At 42.5% G+C, this 20,282-nt stretch overlaps 1 protein-coding gene across 22 annotated transcripts in view; it reads right to left on the bottom strand.

The window, feature by feature from the left end:
- Positions 1 to 20,282, bottom strand: part of MICAL3 (microtubule associated monooxygenase, calponin and LIM domain containing 3) — a 294,200-nt gene that overhangs the window by 121,924 nt on the left and 151,994 nt on the right. For 13 of the 22 annotated variants that reach the window (XR_013960066.1, XM_080658695.1, XM_080658702.1 and 10 more), the window contains 9 exons: positions 19,720 to 19,832; positions 19,562 to 19,624; positions 18,945 to 19,115; positions 17,378 to 17,461; positions 14,206 to 14,304; positions 11,813 to 11,953; positions 8,883 to 8,990; positions 6,367 to 6,474; positions 5,600 to 5,786 (listed from right to left, as the gene is read on the bottom strand). Coding sequence is in view for 21 of the 22 variants with exons in the window: in XM_080658695.1 (XP_080514821.1) it covers positions 5,600 to 5,786; positions 6,367 to 6,474; positions 8,883 to 8,990; positions 11,813 to 11,953; positions 14,206 to 14,304; positions 17,378 to 17,461; positions 18,945 to 19,115; positions 19,562 to 19,624; positions 19,720 to 19,832 (1,074 nt within the window). In the remaining variant the exon portion in view is untranslated. The remainder of the gene's footprint in view (positions 1 to 5,599; positions 5,787 to 6,366; positions 6,475 to 8,882; positions 8,991 to 11,812; positions 11,954 to 14,205; positions 14,305 to 17,377; positions 17,462 to 18,944; positions 19,116 to 19,561; positions 19,625 to 19,719; positions 19,833 to 20,282) is intronic. The other 9 variants (XM_080658688.1, XM_080658697.1, XM_080658698.1 and 6 more) reach the window with 6 other exon arrangements.

The following is a 20,282-nucleotide window of genomic DNA, read 5'->3' as shown; positions in this document are numbered from 1 at the left end:
TCCACGGAGGGTCCCGCGCCTCTGTGCAGCGTGATGTTGTGTCCATCTGCATGGGCACAGGCAGGTCTGGATCTCGGGGGATTTTGAAGCACATGCAAGTGGGTGGGGACTTGACTCTGGCTCTCCCAGTGCAGGCGGACTTGATGCTGTGTCCCTGTGGGCGCCGGCCCAGACTCTGACAGCAGGAAGGAGGGAGTCCTATCCCCCACAGAATCAGCCAGAATCAGCCAGCTCTCAGCGACCTGACAGCCAGGACTCTCATTCACGTGAATCCCAGACTCTGACAGCAGGGAGGTGGGAATATGTCTAAAGAGCAACTACTGACACAACGTAGCTCTGCAGTCAAAAGAAACCAGCGTCATCAACAGAAAATGTCTGAAGACCAACGTGCCTCTGAAGCTGAAAGAAGACAGAGGCGACAACAGAGTATGTCTAAAGAACAGTCATCAACAAGTACTACCAATACTGGTAGGAACTGCCTTCTCAGCGAAAATGGAGTACATGAGGATGCAATTCTTGAACATAGTTGTAGTGGAATGACTCTTACATGTCAATTTTGCCTATCACTAAATTTCTCTGATGAAAGACCATCTGATGGAAAATTTACTCGATGTTGTAGCAAAGGTAAAGTTTGTCCAAATGATATACATTTTCCAGAATACCCGGCATATTTAAAAAGATTAATGACAAACGAAGATTCTGACAGTAAAAATTTCATGGAAAATATTCATTCCATAAATAGTACTTTTGCTTTTGCTTCAATGGGTGCAAATATTGCATCGCCATCAGAATATGGGCCATACTGTTTTAGAATACACAGACAAGTTTATCACCGTACTGGAACTTTACATCTTTCGGATGGTGTTTCTCAGAAGTTTGTTCAACTCTGTATTTTAGAAATGGCCAAAATGACAAGTAAAAGATTAACAATGCCAGAAAACCAGGGCTGCTCAGAAAGACTCATGATCAACATCAACAACCTCATGCATGAAATAAACAAATTAACAAAATCGTACAAGATGCTACATGAGGTAGAAAAGGAAGCCCAATCTGAAGCAGCAGCAAAAGGTATTGTTACCACGGAAGTAACAATGGCGATTAAATACAATCGTAACAGTGATCCAGGTAGATATAATTTTCCCCGTGTAACCGAGGTTGCTGTCATATTCAGAAACAAAGATGGAGAACCTCCTCTTGAAAGGGACTTGCTCATTCATTGTAAACCAGATCCCAATAATCTGAGTGCCACTAAAATGAAACAAATCAGTATCCTGTTTCCTACATTAGATGCAATGACATATCCTATTCTGTTTCCACATGGTGAAAAAGGCTGGGGAACAGATATTGCATTAAGACTCAGAGACGACAGTGTAATCGACAATAATACTAGGCAAAAGGTAAGAACACAAGTCACACAATGCAGTATTATGGATTTCATCTATCTGTGCAGGACATGTTCAATACTATTTTAAATGCAGGAAAATTAACTCAACAGTTTATTGTGGATTCATATTCAAATATGGAGGCCAATCTGATAAATTTCATTAAAGCAAACCAATCTAAGTTGAGAGTTGAAAAATATAGTGGTTTGATGGATTATTTCACATCTAGATCTGAAAATGACAATGTGCTGATTGGTAAAATGATAATACTTCCATCATCTTTTGAGGGTAGTCCCAGAAATATGCAGCAGTAATATCAGGATGGTATGGAAATGGTAATGAAGTATGGCAAGCCTGATTTATTCATAACCATGACATGCAACCTCAAATGGGCAAATATTACAAACAATTTACAATGCTGGCAAAAAGTTGAAAACAGACCTGACTTGGTAGCCAGAGTTTTTAATATTAAGCTGAATGCTCTTTTAAATGATATATGTAAATTCCATTTATTTGGTAAAGTTATAGCTAAAATTCATGTCATTGAATTTCAGAAACACAGACTGTCTCATGCTCATATATTATTTATATTAGATAGTAAATCCAAATTATGAACAGAAGATGACATTGACCGTATAGTTAAGGCAGAAATTCTGGATGAAGACTTTTTCAAACTGTAAAATCAAATATGGTACATGGACTATGTGGAATTCAAAATCCAAATAGTCCATGTAGTCAAACATCCCCTGAGGGGTCCCAGATTGGAGAGGGTGCAGACCGGGCTGAGGGACACCCCTCTCCCCGCCCCCCCGCACGAATTTCGTGCACCGGGCCACTAGTTATTAATAACGAACTACAACATTCGCCAATGACTGATTATTATAATCATGTTGCATTCATTTCCTTTATGCGCAGGTGCACCATTTCTCTCCACTAATACTAGCAGCGAATATTTTAGTAGCCAATTGCCATGTCATTAGTCTTATACTGACTTGTTTGGTGTGTGCAACAGGAAATATTTCCCTTTTGGAGAACAAGAAAAATAGGTTTATTTGCGTTATGCTTATTAATTTGTGCAGTTATTCAGTGTCTGATAAGTTAATGTTAAAAATATTTTACTAAAATGTTCTATTATTTTATGTTAACAATTACCCATTTATTTCAGCCCTTTGTATTCAGCATGTCTCTATCGAAATAAACCCATGTTTCTATGAAAATTGAAGCTTTTGTTTTTTTGTGGCCCACAAAAACCTAAACCTTGTTTATTTGGCCTGTGTTAGCCTTTGAGTTTGACATGCTTGGAGTACAGTAAGCGGGAATGTGAATGACAAGAAGCCCACCCTGAGAAGATATGGGGAAGTACATTCCAGGAGCGGAGACAGCTAGTGCAAAGTCCTTAGGTAGCAATGGCTAACCATGTTTAGAGAATGAAAAAGAGACCAGTGTGGGAGGAATACAATGAGCCAGGGTACAGCTAACAGCTGAGAGACTGGAGATACAGGCTGGGACAGACAAGTGAAGCTCTAAGCCTGTGAAGATTGTTGGTACTGCAGCAGATAGGAAGGGAACAAAGCAGGAGATTGGTAAGATCTGACTTACTAGTACACCCCCCAGATTGCTTTATGAAAGCACACTGTAGGGGGCAACGGTGGAGCCACAGAGACCAGCAGTCAAGGTGGCAGATGCAGTGGTGGTCAGGGTAGGATGGGCAGTGATGGAGAGCGCAGACTATTTCAGGCTTATGCCTACTAAGGGTGGCCCTTCATAGACCACTTCAGCAGGCAGCATGTGTTTTTCTCTCCTCAAGATGACAGGGAAAGACTTGCAAATACTGTTGGACTGGGAGTTCTTGTCTTCAGAGTTGTCAGCAGTAAAATATAAGCTAGTATTTGGCAAGAGGAAGCATAGCTTACTTTTAGGGCAGTCTGTATCCTTTTAAAAGAGCTGAAGGAAGAATAAACAGGGACAAGGGTAAAACACGCAAAATTTTTTGAAGTATATAGTTCTCAATTTACCAGTCTGGAGATGACATCCACCCAGAGTTACCAATCCCAGAACATCTGAATAGAAAGGGACCTCAGAGACCATTTAGTGCAAACCAGCACCTACTAGTTGTGTGAATATGAACAAGCAACTTTTAACTTCTCTGAACTCAGTTTCCTGATTTGTAAAATTACAATAATAAAACTAGCCACTTTCTGGGGTTGTATAAAGATGAAATGACCTGATATACGTTAAAGGCCCAGCACAGCGCCTGGGTAATTTCTTTTGTCCTGAGCCACAACTTCCCCAGCTTTTCTTTTCTTATCTGAGGCTCAGATAGAGTTAGAGTTTGAATCACACAGTAATTTGGTTGGAGACCAGGTTAAAATTTTAGGATCCCTAAAGTTCCATTTTTTCCTCTCGTTCACCTATCCTTTGTGGAGAGGCTGAGCTGATGGAGCTGATAAAAAGTTCTTCAGGGTTAAAATTTGGGGAGCTGGTTTAGACCCACTGTCTTTCCTGCTTCAGTGTCAAGAGCAATGCACTTGCCAGGCTGGCCGGACTCGTCCTGTCCCCACATCACAGTCATTCTCACTGAGCTCCTTTCATCCCCTTGCCTCATATGCCATTTCTTCCCTCTACTCTCTGAATTGAGCCTGAGGTCAGTTCAGTCATTCCTAATGAATATTGAGCTTCATAGATTCCTCCCTCCTCTGAACTTCTACAACGTTATAATCCATACTACATAATTCTGCCCTTAATAATATATTCTCTCATTGTTTGTTGTTGCTTCACTTGCCCTTGTCTTATCATTCCAATCAGAATATAAGCTCCTTAAAGTAATTTCACACTTTAGTTGTGTCCTCAAGAAAATGTGGCAACAATGAACCCATAGCCTATGGTCAAAAATACCTGTGGACCAACTGGCTGGACTTTTTAGGGTTCTTTCAAGGCAGTAAATAATATTACAGTAAAAGGCTAAAATAATCCAAGCAATGAGGACAGTTAAAAAGGCATTGAGTGAGCTTCATCCACCAACCCCAAACCTTGGAGATCAAAGTTGTTATTCAAAGAGCAGGTGTGCAGGAACAGTGGAACAGAAAATACATTACCTGATACCATACTTTCCTTATCTAGACAACTGTCTTAGTTTTTTTCCTCCCTGGGTGGTGCATTTCACTAATATAACAAAAGGAACAGGTGTCCTAATGGTAAATTAACTTTTCTCAGTTCACCACTTTGGCTCCTTTCTGGTTGCTTCTGATGGTTTGACAGCCTATTTATTCACTAGGAGGAGAGTCTGGATGACTGAAGTAACTATTTCCTAATTGCATGGTGTCCCTCTCCTGTATCCTGTATCGCCTGAAAACACTTATTCGTGTAATGGACTTAATGTCACCCCTATGAGGACTGACTTCCCTCTCCTATTAATCTAGGGCTTTTCATTCCTTTTGAATCAGTAAGACTACCTTTCATGAAGTTCCTACACCATCTTGCAGACAGGGATGTAGGATCATCAGTGTGACCTTTCTTGATTAACCTTAAAGGGTCTCAGATGGCAGGCAATGTTATCTGTATCTATCAGGCATTGTTTTCTGTTTGGATAATTTTCTATCTTCTGCCCTATCAAGGACTTTTAACTATCACAAAAGGCCAAGACTTGAACACCACAGTAAATGAGGTTTCAGTGCTGTGCCATGAGTCCTCAATTCAGCAGATAGATGCTAGGCTACAGAGAGGTGGGAACAGTGGGCACAATTCTGTCATCTTCAGGAGGCAAAAGTCTGAGAACTCAGGGGCATGGGATCTGGTTTCAACTTGTTGTCATTGACCTTAGGCAAGAAATGTGACTTTTATAGGCCTGTGATTTCCCTTATCTAAAGTAGAGACAAAAAAGACTTATCTGCATCATGTCCTTTATATATTAAGATCTCACCATGAGGTAAGAAAGCAAGTGTCTGTAAAACCAGGAAAGTGATTTAAGTAAGTGCATGCCATTTTCATTACCATCATCATAGTAATGCTATGATAAGCCTGATGACTTTGGGGAACTATTTATAAGAGTTTTAGAGAAAAAAACAAAGACTAGAGGGAGACGGATAAGAAGGGGTAGGAGAGGCAGAATGATAAAATGTATACATAAGAGTATAATAAGAGGCCATAAGATCTGCTCAAATGGAAAAAAGGGCCCTAAGTTCAGTTTCTAAGTATGGCCTCAAGTAAAACAGACTCACCGTCCTCGATGTCATAGGCATAGGCCGAGAGGCGCAGCGTGGTGGCACAGTACTCGCATTTGAAGCAGCTCCGATGGAAGAACTTGCCCTCGGCACTCAGTCTCTCCATCACGTAGACCCGCTTCTGGCAAAAATAGCACGTGTCGCTGCCTCCCAAATTCTGTGGAAACTCCTTCTTTACTGAGCCCTATAAAGGGGTGTGGGGCACACATGTCAGGGCAATGTCTCCAGGAGGTGCATGACCCTTTCTTAGGTGAAACCCTCACCAAGGGATTTTCTTCTGAGTCTGACTAAGATGCTCACTTTGCTCCTAGCTCTCCCAAAGAATCTGCATTACTACAGTAACTGTCCCATGTGTTCCACATAGCACGCAGCACCAGTGGATTCTGAATCCATGTGATTCAAGCCAAGAGAAAACCTGAGTCTGTTTCACAGAATTTTATAAAAATCAAACCAAGTTATTTTGACACAACTGTTTTTGAAGGTAACATAAAAATATATATTAAGTGTTCATGTAGTTCTACATGGATGTGGGTCCCCTGGACTCTAGAGCAATCACTTTTAGAGATATTACATATGCTTTCCCACACAACATTCTAATTAAAACAACTATCACCGTCCTAGGAATTCAGCTACAAAATTCAGACAACCTCGAAAAAATTACCATTTGGCACATACTGTATGTTACTACACTACTTAGAATGAAGGAGGTGTGTTTACTATAGCTGTGTTATATCTAGAGACAGTGTCCTTAGTATATATCTTACCAGTTCCTTCTTGTCTAGAAGGGTTTTGGGCTGTTCTTTCCTTTGAAGCTGATTGGCTATCTGCTCAGCCAATGAGCTCACTCCACCCGTGTACATCTTTATATACTTCTATTGGTTGGAGATTATAAAATGACCAGAATGAAGGGAAATGAGAAGGAAAAAATAAATAAATTAAGAAGACAGGAAAAAACTCTTTGAAAGGTATAAAGTGAATACAGGGTGCAACAGCAAACCATGCCCACACAGTGTACAGACAAAGAAACAAGGTGGTAAGAAACACAGGTGTCAATGTCCACATAAAGCAATCAGCAGAGGCAGGAGCAATTAAATCCATTAAGGAAGAGCATAGTCTTTCAGGTCTTTTTGGAATATACAGTGTTGTGGAATGGGGAGGTGGGAAGTTAGAATGAATGCAAATACAGAAGAAAGTAAGAAGGGCCTATATCCTGGTGACTCAAATTACATATAGAGAACTTGAGAGGAATGTTGCCCATTCAAACAGCAGATGTCAGACTGTTGACAGCATGATTCAAGGGTCTGGAGGCTTGTGAAGTTATTTCCTCATTTAGAAAGCTCGTTCTTGCAAAGGCTGACTCTCTACTTGGCTAACAGATAACTTTCTTCCTCATTATTAATACTTCACTCATAAGCCCTGTCACATACATAAAATATTCCTGAGCTTTATCTGAAAGACCCCTTCTCAGCCTATTCTCATTGTTGATTTTGTGTTCCACCAAGGCACTAACACCAAAGCCTTCCAGACTGGGTTGGGCATCTTAGACACAGCTGTAGGAGGCTAACACCTGTAGCATATAGACAAGTTGCTCAGTTTAGTCTTGGGTAGTCAGAATATGTTTCTATTCCACAGGATTTTTTTTTTATAGGTTGAAACAAGATAAAAACCCCAATCTACTCAATCCTTTTCCTAACAATATTGAAGTAACAGGAAGAAACTATCAAGTTTCCATTGTAAACCTTCCTGCTAGGAAACCTAACTTCAAGTCTGTCCCCAGGGAAAGAGGTCTTGCTGGCAGTCCTTTAGAGACTCCATGCCCAGGTTACCCTTTCATGTGGAGATGGCCAAGACACCTAATGTGTGTGACACTTCTCTCATAAACTATGTGGAGTAGGTTCTGCCTGCCAAGTGTGAGGAGCCTGACTCTAATTCTGACTTACAGCACACCAGAAGCAGTTGTCTTGGGGACACCAATAACTCTGGTTAGAAATTGGTTTGCATGGACAAACACAAAGCCATGTGTGAGGTAATCACTGGCCTGAGCAATGGCATGCCCTGGGCTAGAAGGAACCAACAAGAGAAGCACTGTAGGAGAAAACTAACTTTATGTAAAAATGGGCAAACAATTCTCTAAGGTTTAGCTGGAACTGAAAAGTGAGTTATATTTTTTGATTTAAGTTAAGGAGATTTTCAAGAATTGTTGCTATTTGCTCTTTAATGCTATAGCATTATAGTGGTTGAGAATAACAAGTGGCTTAAGTTAAACTTTCTTCAGATTAAAGTCTTTAGGAGAGCTGAGTCTTGGAACAGATAGACAGCAGACAGAGGTGAGCAGATTGTTTAACAGCTTCATTCATTTTGTAACAGGTAAGTGAGGGCATGGACCAGATGTCAAATATGAGGCTGGGAAACTAAGCAAGCCCTTTTCTTGCACCAGAAACCAGCACTGTCATTACATCCTATAATCAGCAAAAACAGTTCAGAGCTGCCGGCCTGCAAAAGCATTTGTCACATTCAGTTCTCAGTGATGCGATAATACTGACAAGCATCCCCCCAAAAGAAGTTCTATTTGTTTCTGGCATAAAAAACAGATGGTTTCCTTCTTCCTATTCTTAGGAAACAGTGACAACATAGCAATCCCTGGCTTTATACTTTTTCTGCCACACATATACTCCATGATCTGCTATAGGCACGAGAATAGGAAACAAATAGGAAAGGCAAAGAGACCCTATGTTCTCTGTAAACTACTGTATAGCTGTTTTAGGTCCACTGTAGGACATAGCAGGGTTCATTCCTTAAATGATCACAATTCATGAGGCACCCAAGACACTGCATATTCACCACTCCATTTAAAAGATTTAATTACACTGTAGTTCATATTTTGTAACACATATTAATATAAAGACATTTGGAGTTAAAAAAGCTAATGGCTGAAAAATAGTTATAATTTTTTGATATAGTTGAAATATAATAAAAGTGGGTTTACGTCAAAAGAACTTGATGCAATGAAAGCTAGTAGCCTCTTAAACTTAGTTTATGCTTACAAACCCCAAATGTAAAACAGATTGTTGCACAACAGACACACACACACACACACACACACACACACACACACACACAAACAAACAAACAAACAAAACACACAAAAAACTGGATTCCTATAGGAGACAAGCAAAGTTCAGAGCTCTGCAACATCCCTGGGGCCAGGTGGCATTTGTGTAGGTGAAGTGAGCAGAGGCTTAAGAAGAAACACAGCTTTGTCAATTTCCAGGCCTGCTACCTGTCGGAGGTAGTCAGAAGAAGGAGAGGCAGGGCGGCTGGAGGAGCGAAGATTAAGAGAAAGCTCCCACTGGTGGACAAAAAATCGTCGAGAACGTTCAGGCCCTGGCTATAAAATACAAGATGGAGAAAAAAAAAAAATCAAAGGAAACATTTTAAGTAAGTTACACATTAGCCTGACCATAAGGCCAGTTTGGGGTCCTTTTAAACTTTAGACCGTTATTTAAATACATAGTGAAGACATATCCTTAGTACCCAGAAGCATGAGTGGCTCAATCAAGGCTTGCATTTTGCTTTTAGTTCACCCTTCCCTCCTGCTTCTAGGGATGCTTGCGCTAGAATATGATCACCATAGCCACGAGCACTCTAAAAGCCTGTCATCTCTTGGTGTTCTTACTTCATTTTCCCCATGTGGATAATGCTGTCAGCCACAAGGTGGCCAGAGGCAGAGGCGATGTCCTGCTCACCCACATACTTTGTGCTCTGCAGAGTCTCTCACCAGCCTGAGGTGGGATTTCTCCTGGGCAGGAGATACTACCACCTATCACTCCACTAGCCTTATAAATAGCAGACAGTAGAGACAGCAAATTTAGAGTGAAGCTTGCTACTTCTACATAAAGCCTAGGGATGTTGTTTTTCCTCCTCCTATTGCTAGTGCACAGAGAAACTCTGCTCACCAAGGAGCCAGACAAATCCCAGAAATTATCCAGAGAAAAGACTTGAGCCCCCAAGTCCTGGGCAGACTGCATGCAGTGTACAAAAGTGGGTCAGGATCTTCCTCAGTGAGAGGCCCATGCAGTCAGTCCCTTGACACTGAAGGTGGCCAAGGGCATCAACAAATAATGACTGCTTAGTTTCCTAGCAGGTTCAGGGTGAAATACTTGCAGGGGAGAGAAGAGTACTATCATGGTAAGGAGACCCTCTGCTCCCCTACCCCTAAGCAGACCTATTGCGCTGCTACTTCAGCCCACACTAACTTCATAGCTTAGAGGGGTGACAATGTGAATGTCACCAGCCTCTGCTCATCCAGTTCATAGGCTCTCAGCTCAGAACTTGCGGGCCCAAGGAGGAGCATGGGGAGATCACTGTAGAGGAGTGTGACCCACTAGAAAGAAGACAAAGCTTTCCCAGGGGTGGCAGAGCAATGGAAGCTAATGGGGGAAGGGAGGAGTTGCGAAGATGGTGGGGCAGAGGGCAGGTGAGTGCACAGGCACAATTAGGGGATAGTAGAAAGTCCTGCAAGAGAACATAAGTGACCCTTAAAAACATCTAAACAGGAGCTTGCACTAAAGAATCTGGAAACCAGCCTTTTGGTAAAATGAAGAAAAAAACTCCCTGCAATTTTGCTATCTTTCCTCCTGTGCACCACAGCCCTAGACTTCTAATATTCTCTCCCTACCAATTCTCCTTTCATTCGACACTAGAGGCCCGGTGCACGAAATTCATGCACTGGGGCGGGGGGGGGGGGGGGGCGGTCCTCAGCCCGGCTTGCACTCTCTCGCAGTCCAGAAGCCCCCAGGGAATGTCCAACTGACGGCTTAGGCCCGTTCCCCATGGGGAGCAGGCCTAAGCCAGTGGTTGGACATCCTTAGCGTTGCCGCAGAAATGGGAGAGACTCTAGCCACTGCTGCTGCGCTTGCCAGCCATGAGCCCAGCTCAGGGCTCCTGGCTGAGCGGCGCTCCCCCTGTGGGAGTGCACTGACCACCAGGGGGCAGCTCCTGTGTCGAGTGTCTGCCTCCTGGTGGTCAGTGTGTGTCATAGCGACCGGTCACTCCACTGTTAGGTCAATTTGCATATTAGCCTTTTATTATATAGGAGGATACTTCTCCCCATTCTTCATTTCACAGTTTCAGTAAAATTCATTAAAACCTCATTAAATATATATTCCCCAAAATGTAGGGCATTGCCCCAGTGAAAATGGCTAGTTTTCTTTTTGACAAGATTATAGCCTGGGAAAAAGACAGAGGCTGGACACACACAGAGCTCATGAAAGGAAGCAGTCCCAAGATTGAACAAAGCAGAGCTGGGCCGTGGGTGAGGAGATGAAAAGGTCCCCACTCTCCACTTCAGGAAGTCTCCTTCCTGCTACCCCAGCACCTGGTACCAAGTGCTCTTGGCAGTCCAGACCGCCTGCTTTTGGCTCAGTGACAAGGTACAGGAAGATAACACAACGGCTAACTTCCCAATATATCCAATAAGTAACCAGATTTGCTGCTGAGCCATAATTATACTTCTCAGAGAGCAGAGGCAGAAGGGGAGGTAAAAGTTTTTAAAAGACCCATGTGAAATTAGCAGCTGCACAGCTACAGCCACTCATAGGTCATCTTTACAGGTAACAATAACAACCAAAAAAAGTTTAATAAAATAAGCAGGCTTTTTAAAATGGGCCATCTCTGCTTTTCATCAAATTATACAATGGCCAGGTGTAAACAGTAATCTCCCCCTTTAGTTTTTCAGGAAAGATTGGCTAAAGCCTTTTAGTTGCAACCCTATCTTGTTATCACCTTCTTTCCCCTCTGTCGTCTTCATACTTGAGAAATCCCTACATCAGTAAGAACTCTCTCAGTATTTCTACCTCAAGTTACTCCACTGTCAAAAGAACTAAGCAAATACCTCCTGCCTTTTGATCTAGAGCCTTGCCCGAAGTCATACCTGGTAGTCAAATGCTATTCTGCCACTGGCACATATATTGGAATGAGAAAGATGGGCAGAAATGGGAAGTCATTGGGCTTTTTAGAATAATACAGACTTTCAGGATCCATACCTGATCTGAACTCTGGGTGGGTGAATGCTACCTGCAAGTATCAACACGGTCAGCAAAAAAAAAAACACAACAAAAAAAAACAAAAACAAAAAAACAAACACAACTCTGGCTCTTGGCTGGGTGACAAAAGAGTGCAAAAAGCAAGGGGAGAAGGGACCATCCTCACCTTCCCTCTGCCCCCTACCCCTCCAGCGTGTCCCATCTGTGTGGCTCTCAGCAGCATCCCATGCCATGGTTCATGCTCTTTTACCCTCTCATGATGGGGACTCTGCTTGCCACAGCTGTCAGCATCAAGATCCCTGTACGTCTGTTGGCAACAAAGTAGAAATTTAAGCTCCATCAAAATGCTCTATTTGGAACTACTAAGTGACAGTCCCAGAAATTTAGAGTTCATTTCAACACAAATCCCCTGCCTTCCACTAAGCCCTATTCTAAGGAACCACAATCCCATCTATATCAAACCCGGTGACCCAAGGACAACTTTTGATACAGCTATTTTGCCTATCTGGACTCCCAATCTATAGATATAAAAGCCTAGTATGCAAAGTGTCACATCGGGAGTTCGACCGACCAGAAGTTCGATCACTCACTATGACATGCTCTGACCACCAGAGGGTGGTGCAGAAGGAAGGAAGGCCCGCTGGCAGCTGCTAGGGACCATATCGGTGCATGAATTTCATGCACTGGGCCTCTAGTAAATAAATAAAGAACTAGTTAGTACGGCACTGGCTGGTGTGGCTCAGTTGGTTGGGCATCGTCCTGTGCACTGAAAGGTTGCCAGTTTGATTCCCAGTCAGGGCACATGCCTGGGTTGCAGGCTCGATCCCGGGTAGGGGGCATGTAGGAGGCAGCTGATTGTTGTTGCTCTCACATCGATGTTTCTCTCTCTTCTACTCCCTTCCTCTCTCTCTCTAAAAATAAATAAAAGTCTTTTTAAAAAAAGAACTACTTAGTACAAAGGTGGAACAACCATGTTTCTTTCACAGGGTGGTACAAGATCAGAGGCATTAAGTGGGAGGTTTAAAAGGAGAGATAGGTTAGAAGGGTGAAGCTTTCTATAGACAGCATAAAGGGAAGGTGGGAAGTGGAAAATGGCTGGAATACATGACTGCTAGAAAAATGCAGAGGGAAGTGCAGGATGGGGAGTGGTCCCTTCATAGGAACAAGGGACAAACACATACTTTTGTCAAGGGAGAAGAGGACAAAGACTAGAAGTGTTTTCAGTAAGCAGGAAAATACACATGACTGGGTAGGAACCTGTAAGACAGGAACATGGCTGCCTCCGCTGACTTGAGGCAACCACTCAAGCAGCAATCCTAGGGATAGGGAGACAGGACTTGCCGCTCCTATAACTCTTTGGATAACTGAAAATTCACCTAATGCCTTGTTCTGGTGGGAAACTGATCCAAAGCTTCCGGTATGGCTACTCTTGTCCAGAGCCCATGAGCAATATATTGTCTCCACAGGCAGGATGAGGCCAGAGTTTGGGCTCCAGAGTCACACCATCCAGAATCTGTTCCTGGACCCATCTGTGTGACCTTGTACAAATTACCTCCCTACTCTATGACTCAGTCTCCTCATCTGTAAAATAAAGATAATAGTACCAGTCTTGTAAGGTTATTGTAAGAACTGCTTGATATCACACATGAAAAGAGCCTAGAATACTACCTGGGTCACAGTGAATGCTCCTAAATATTAGCTCTTATGTAGAGATAAGGGACAGGGTAGCACTACACCTACAGCAGCTCAGTTCTTAGACCCAGGGGCACAGGCTGGGCCTTTAAAAATCAGACACATTATGGAGGAGTCACTTTTAAAATAGGCCACCTTAGTTGAGAAAATGCCTTCCCATAGATCCTACGTTTAAAATTTGTATTTTATTTTATAGTGATATACTACAAAGGTCAACAAAGCGATTCTGTAAATATACTTTATGTAAGTGTGTTTGCCACAAATGTATGCTTGTCATCCTCGTTAACCTTGTTGCCCCAGTTAACTCTACTATAAAGCAGTTTCGAAAGATCTGCCTGAGTGTGAATGGGGTGGATGGGAAGGGCAGGTGTTTGTCGGGAGAAGTTGGATAAGCAAGAGGCAGGGTTATCAAAATCAGAAGGAAGCAAACTCACAGAGTGAAGCCCTATAAAAAGCTTCCAAAAGTTCATATTAGCTCAATTTCCTTTGGTAGCAAGGCAAAAATGGCTGCTTTAAATAGGGTTATATAAAAATATGTTGCTCTCTAGGGTTTGGACCTCATGTCTGTGACAAATACAGTTTAAATTTTAGTTTGTGATTGTATGGTTGTATTCCCATGACATGGGACTAGATTAAACCACCCAGGGTTTGAATGTAATTTGTACTCTTCTGAGGTCCAATCAGGAATTTGCTCATTTGTAGCAATAAAGGTTGCTACTGATACAAAAATGGTTTCTACAAATGGTTTTTCTATTTTTTTAAGTTATAATTGAAAGGAGGGAGTCCTGATTTAGTCTCTACCCTAGCCACCTACAAAGACAGGCAGAAAGACACAGATAGGACAATGGAGCATGCAGAGGAGGTCACCTGCTGGCCGCCATGTGCCCGACAGGGAGGTAGAGTAGGGGGTGGAGAGAGTGCGATCACTTTTTTGGGGCAGGTCCGAGAATGCTCCTTTTCCCGTCGCTTTTATACCAACAGACACAAACAGAGAGAAGACTGGTGAAACAGTGGCCACATTTAGGCTGGTTCTGGAAGAATGAAGGGGTATTTGCAAAAAACATATCAGAGGCCCCCTTCCCTGTCCCTCCATCCTCAACAGCAAATCACTGTATGGTCAGGGAGGGTGATGTGTCACAGTCTGTTGTTGGTCTTCAGGTCAGACTCCCGCGGTTTGTTAGGTGCAGCTGGTCTTGGGGACAGACTTGCAGTGTAGCTTTCTAAACACCAGGGATCAAGACTATCTATCATCAAATTTGGAGGACAGAAGAAATGAGTTTGGTTATAAGTAGAGAGAAAGGACATACAGACCATCATCAGAAGGGAGTCATGCAGACCCTTCCAATGGCTTATCACCTGCCACCCAAGAGGAGCAGAGCAGCATTCTCCTTCGGGACAAACTATGAGAAAATCTTGCCATTATTTCCTCTTCTGAGTCCCCTCATACTCAAAAGGTTCTGGAAAACTACCAAGGAAATGCAAGAAGTACAGGAAATAGGATATAAAAATTAAATATCTTCCACTACCTGAAAACTATACCTATGTCCACAGATTATCTCCCCATCTTATCCCATCTTTTTCCTTGAGAATCTATGATTGGGAGAACCCTGCAGGACTTAGTAAATAATCACATACTCCTAGGTCAGAGGAATCCTCACTTCTTTGAGCCCAGAAAGACTATGTGGGGCCAGCACACAGGTCTGAGAGAACTAGTAGGACTAGGGAAGCAGTTTCCTTGTCTGTTCCCACTTCTCATGACAATCTAATTGTAAACCAAGGCTGGATAATGAGGAGTTTGCCTGTAGGATGCACTTCTGAGATCAAAAGACAAAAGGGTGGAGAGGGAAGAGCCAAAATGTTTACCCAGGAAGGTAAAAAACAGAAGTCACAGGTAAACAGCATTATTATTCATTTCCCTCTCATACTATGACCTAAGTAAAAACTGGTCCTGGTGCCAACTCAGCCATCACTGCTGTGCTTGCCATACCCTCCTGCCTCTCTTGAGCCACTTCAAGAGAAACATAAAGTGAGTCATGATAAGGTGCTGCCAGTCAGCCCCTACCCAATTCCTAAAGGGTGTTAAATGGGGTCAGCAGTTAGGGTGAGTCAGAAGCAGAGGGCTCCAATGCACCACTGGAGTCCCTCTGTCCCTAGGTTTCTGTAGCATCTGGCATTGCCTTCCTATGTTTTATCTTTTTAGAGAGATATTTACAAGGCCAAAATTCATGAAACCATTCCTGCTTTAGTGTTGAGAAAAAATTATATGTGAATACAATACATTTCACATGGATGTAAGAACTGTGAATTATAGTTCACAGCCAAGTAAATTTACAATTCCCAACTCTATATAACAAGAAGCACACAGGATCTAACAGGATTTTCATTGCTCATGGTTTCTCACTTATTCACCCAGGTGCTCTTTCTAACTGTCATCTCTGGGACCCACTCCACAGAACCCATGTTTGGATTTAATGGCTCTAGTCTGCTGCCTGCACAGCTTAGCAGTATTCTATTTCACTAATTTTGATCATCTATTTACCCAGGTGACAAGCTAGCTGTTCGTCTCCATGTAGCACTGTGCATGAGGCCAGAGGGGCCAGATCCTTCATAAACATGAAAAACACAAGAAAGCCCATAAACACTAAGCTCCTTATATCCCTCAGGATGGCTGCATCAGGCAGTGAGCTGATGTGCCAGTCTTCACCAGGACAGAGGCCTCAGCTGGGCCAGGCTCCTCGGGTCACACTTCCTGTCCCTGAGACTTCTTCGCAATCTCACCCACAGTGGCCCAAGCACATGCCATCGAGTCATTTGTTCACCCCTCTGCATGTATTACAGTTGCCCTCCTTTCCTCTTTGCTCTCCCTCTCTGATGCCTTTGTGAGTACTGTGAGAATCTGAAGTTCAGGAGCTCTAGGTTAGAGTTCATGTTCCCCTTCTGCAGATCCTCAACTGAAGATTACCTTTGAATTATACCTTCCACCTAGACTTTAAGGAATGGGCGAGGAAAGAAAATGGTAGTAAATTTCTAATGAGCACTCCTGCACAAATCTCCCCCAAGAAGAGGGAAAGAGGCAGCTTGGCTTCATGAGTTTGGACATTGTTCCCAAGCTTCCATCTCAGCCTCATGAGCTTGCTTTTAATGCAGCATATTATTAAAAGAAAGGTTAGGAAAAAAAATCACATTACCCACCCAGTCACTACTCAGTGCTTCCCAGCAATAGCTGTCACTCTATAGCATAAGAAGGAATCGAAGGCATATTCCTTTGACTCTCAGAATCTTAGTCTTAAATGATACCAACCCACAAGACAAGTCCAGTGCACTCAATGGAGCAGGAACTTGTCAGCTGTGATGTGGAGGAGGTACAGTAGAGGCCTCCAGTCCCTCTGATGTTTCCTATTATCAACCAGTGCCATTCCTCCTCTTTCTGTCCTATTCTGTACTGCTTATGAGAAGCAGCTTTCTAGGAGATCCAGTGAAAATTTCTAAAAAGAGTATTTTAAATGTATACAAAACACCAAGAAAATGCCAATTTTCTCGACCTAGTTCAAGGAGAGCCTAGGAAAGTCATCTGCAACACACAAAAACAGCTTTATAACAAGAATCTTTGTCTAGGTTCTGAACCAAATAAAAATTATAGTTCAAGACGATTTCTTGGATAACATTTTCCTATTTAACATGGTCATAAGGACACATCTGAACAAGAAGTCAACTTGGAATAAATGCTATAATAGCAAAACCCCAAAGGCTAGGGTACCTGAACAATTAACCACATAGCTTCTGCTAGTTTCATAAAATTGACAGCCCACTCTGCTAACTGGTTTCTCAAATCCCAAGAAGTTAAACAAATCATGCAATACAAACAGTGTTGTTTATTACACTTTTATCAGAGTCATTACTCATATGGGCACAGAGCTGTCCTATGCTTAAGCTGGGATTCTAGAGTGCAGGCCTCTACCTTGGCTAGCTCAGAAGGAGGAACAGGGTGGGAAGGCCTGGGGATGCAGCACCCATTCTGGTTTCTGGGCAGTTCCTTTACCTGTTTCCACTGTGGGGTGGGAGCAGGGAGACCCTGCTCAGGTAGGCAGCAGGACGGCTGGCTGACCCCACGCTCTTGTGTTGGCTGTGACACACAGGCCAAGTATGGGTGGGGGACAGGACATGGAGACAAAACAAAATAAAATATATTAAAGTAGAAGACACAAAAAAGGTACTTGTGGAGGACAGACATACATCTATATACTGGTATGGTGGTGAAGACATAGAACTCTTAGAAAGCTTTGCTTATAAAGGAAAGCAAACACCCTGTTCCCCAAACCAAAAGCAAATGTAAACAAATAAAAAAGAAAAAACAGAAGCTGTAATTATCATTATCCTTTTCCCTAGCTCAATGTTATAAGCCTAAACTACTAATTCTGATTTGGAAAACTAATCTTTCACTCAAAATGAGGAAGCAACTATCTCTTAGAGGCAAACTTCCTCTAATGGAGAATAATTCCAACCTTCCCAAGGTGGGTGGGACCTGGGTTGCCAGAGCCAACAGGGAATGAATATCATCATCTTCTCTGTGAGCCATAACCAATGGCTAGATGTGAGAAGTTGATTAAGGCCAGACTCCAAGCACAGTCAGTAAGTCAGTGCCCACCCTAGTCTGTCCACAGGAACAACCATTAATGCATGTGGAGAAGATGAAGAAAGAGGGAAAGGATGCAGAGGATGGGCTCTCTCAAATCACCAGGGACTTTTACAAGAAACTTTCAGTGTAAATTTCAAAATCCCAGCATCTCCTCTTGCAAGAAGTCTTAGTGACTTTTAGATAAGCGGGAGGAGAGACAAGGCTCCTGTCCAGCACTCTCAGGCATGACTTAGGAGAATGCAAGCCAGTATCCATGAAGAATCTTTAAAATGTTCATATTCTCAAAAAAAAACAACACAAAAACCAACAGTTCATATTCTCAACCTAGTTCAAGGAGAACCTAGTAAAGTCATCTGCAACACAAAAAAAGCAGTTTATAACAAGAATGTTTGTTGATGAGAAACGACTGAACATCCAGCACTAGAGGAGAGTTAAGAGAAGCACTTAAAGGTGCTTGTAAAGAGTTTGGAATGATGTGGGAATATGACCAAAGTTGCATGGAAAAAAAGCAGAATGGAAAAGTGTATGATAAGAATTACCTCAACTATGAAAATAAGAATGCATTAAAGAAAAAAGATCAGAAAGAACTATAACAAAATATTAACAGATTTAGAGATATTTTAATTACCCTTTTCAACATTTTCCTTAATAAGCATGTATGTTTTTAATAATTTAAATGTGAACATATACATATGAATAGGTATATAGATATAAATTTAAAAATCCCTCTGCAGAATTTTGTCACAGATACCTCAGACCTGAATGGTAAGGATGAAGCAGTACTGAAAGCGGGAGGAGCTTCTGAAATGTTCTCTTCTGCCACAGTCAAGACATGGGGAGAATCAGACACCAGTCTTGAGCCCATGGGTCCTCGGGTCTGTAACATATCCCATCTCATTCAACTGAAAAGGTACCTCATTCCTATGTAGCCAGATCAAGTGTGGATGAGCAAGGCGTGAGATGGGTTTACCTGTCTCCTTATGCCAGTGGACTGTGGAGGTGCATTCTCTTCAAACTTGGCCAGCAGCTGGGTTGCCATGTACTTTACTTTGTTCTGGTTGCTGAGTGTGACATCAGTCCTCCTGTCAGGCAGAGTGCTCACTAATGTGGATCTTCCTCTGCACACACGTGGCACTTCCTCCTGATCAATATCGACACCAAAGAACCAGCCTCTGTTAGAGAAGCCCCCAAATGCCCTTCCCTCAAAGGAAAAGTAGAGCTAGGACCTGGCATGGTGGCTGGTATTTCTGCTTTAGGTTAACCATAACAGCTCTCTTCAAAGTTCTAATCCCAAGATGGAATACAAAGAGGTACTCAGACTTTTACTGGAATTATCACACCCCAGGAAAGCCAATGCCCTTTGCCAGATGTGTGATTCCAAAGAGACAGGAAAGCTCTGGTGCACATGTGTGTGTGTTCCCTTGGACGCCTCCAAAAAAGTAAACAAAGGCAAAAGCCCACAGAAAAAGCATCTGCTCACAGAAATTCTCTTAAAAAGATCTAGCAACATCAATTTGAAAATTAAGGTTTTAAGACAAAAAGGGCAATTGAGTATAAACATTCTAACAAATCCCAAATAATTCTCACCTCTTCTGATTGACTGGTCTTTCTCCTCTTTCCAGCACCATCCAAGTCCTTTTCCTTCTTATCCTATACCAAGAGAGTAGCCAAACTGCATTATTCTAGTCACTATATCTTGCCATTGGGTTTGCAGCTGGTAAAAAACAACAACCTTTTCCACTTACCTTGGGAGAACGCTTCCGAGAGATGGTCTGCCCAAGTTTGCTTAGGAAGGAGATAGGAGATTTGGTGCTAGCTATCAGGACTGCTTTCTCTTCAGCATTCAGGTCCAAGGCATCTGTGAACAGAAAGCAATGTTCGACGATAGCATTAGAGGGGGCCTCAAAGTACTGACCAGAACTGCCTTGCCTGCAGGTGGCTCCCAGAACCTCCAAAAGCTCTAAAGGTTCATCTGCTATGACAAAAGTATGAGGAATTTAGCAGGAAATTTTACAAAAAAAATGCATACTTAGATTTATACACTGAGCCTTCTTTTTTCCATCAACATAAACAATACCAATTCTTTCCCCATCCACGTCAGTCACAAAAACCTTCACTTTTGCTTTTCAAAAGTTGGAATTCACCCATGATACAAGTTACAGTAGAGTGCTGAAGCCTCACCTTTGTGATAAACTTTCAGGGCAAAGAGAAAGGGAGGGAGGACAGGCAGCTCAGGGTTACTGGTTTGGTGTATGCATACACCATGCACTTGGCTGCACACTAAGGGGGCTCTCCATGAATGTGTACA

This window comes from Plecotus auritus (genome assembly GCF_963455305.1).
Source record: "Plecotus auritus genome assembly, chromosome: 3".
Classification (NCBI taxonomy): Eukaryota; Metazoa; Chordata; class Mammalia; order Chiroptera; family Vespertilionidae; genus Plecotus; species Plecotus auritus.
The sequence above is the reverse complement of the archived record's forward strand: the minus strand, read 5'-3'. Positions and strand labels throughout refer to the sequence as shown.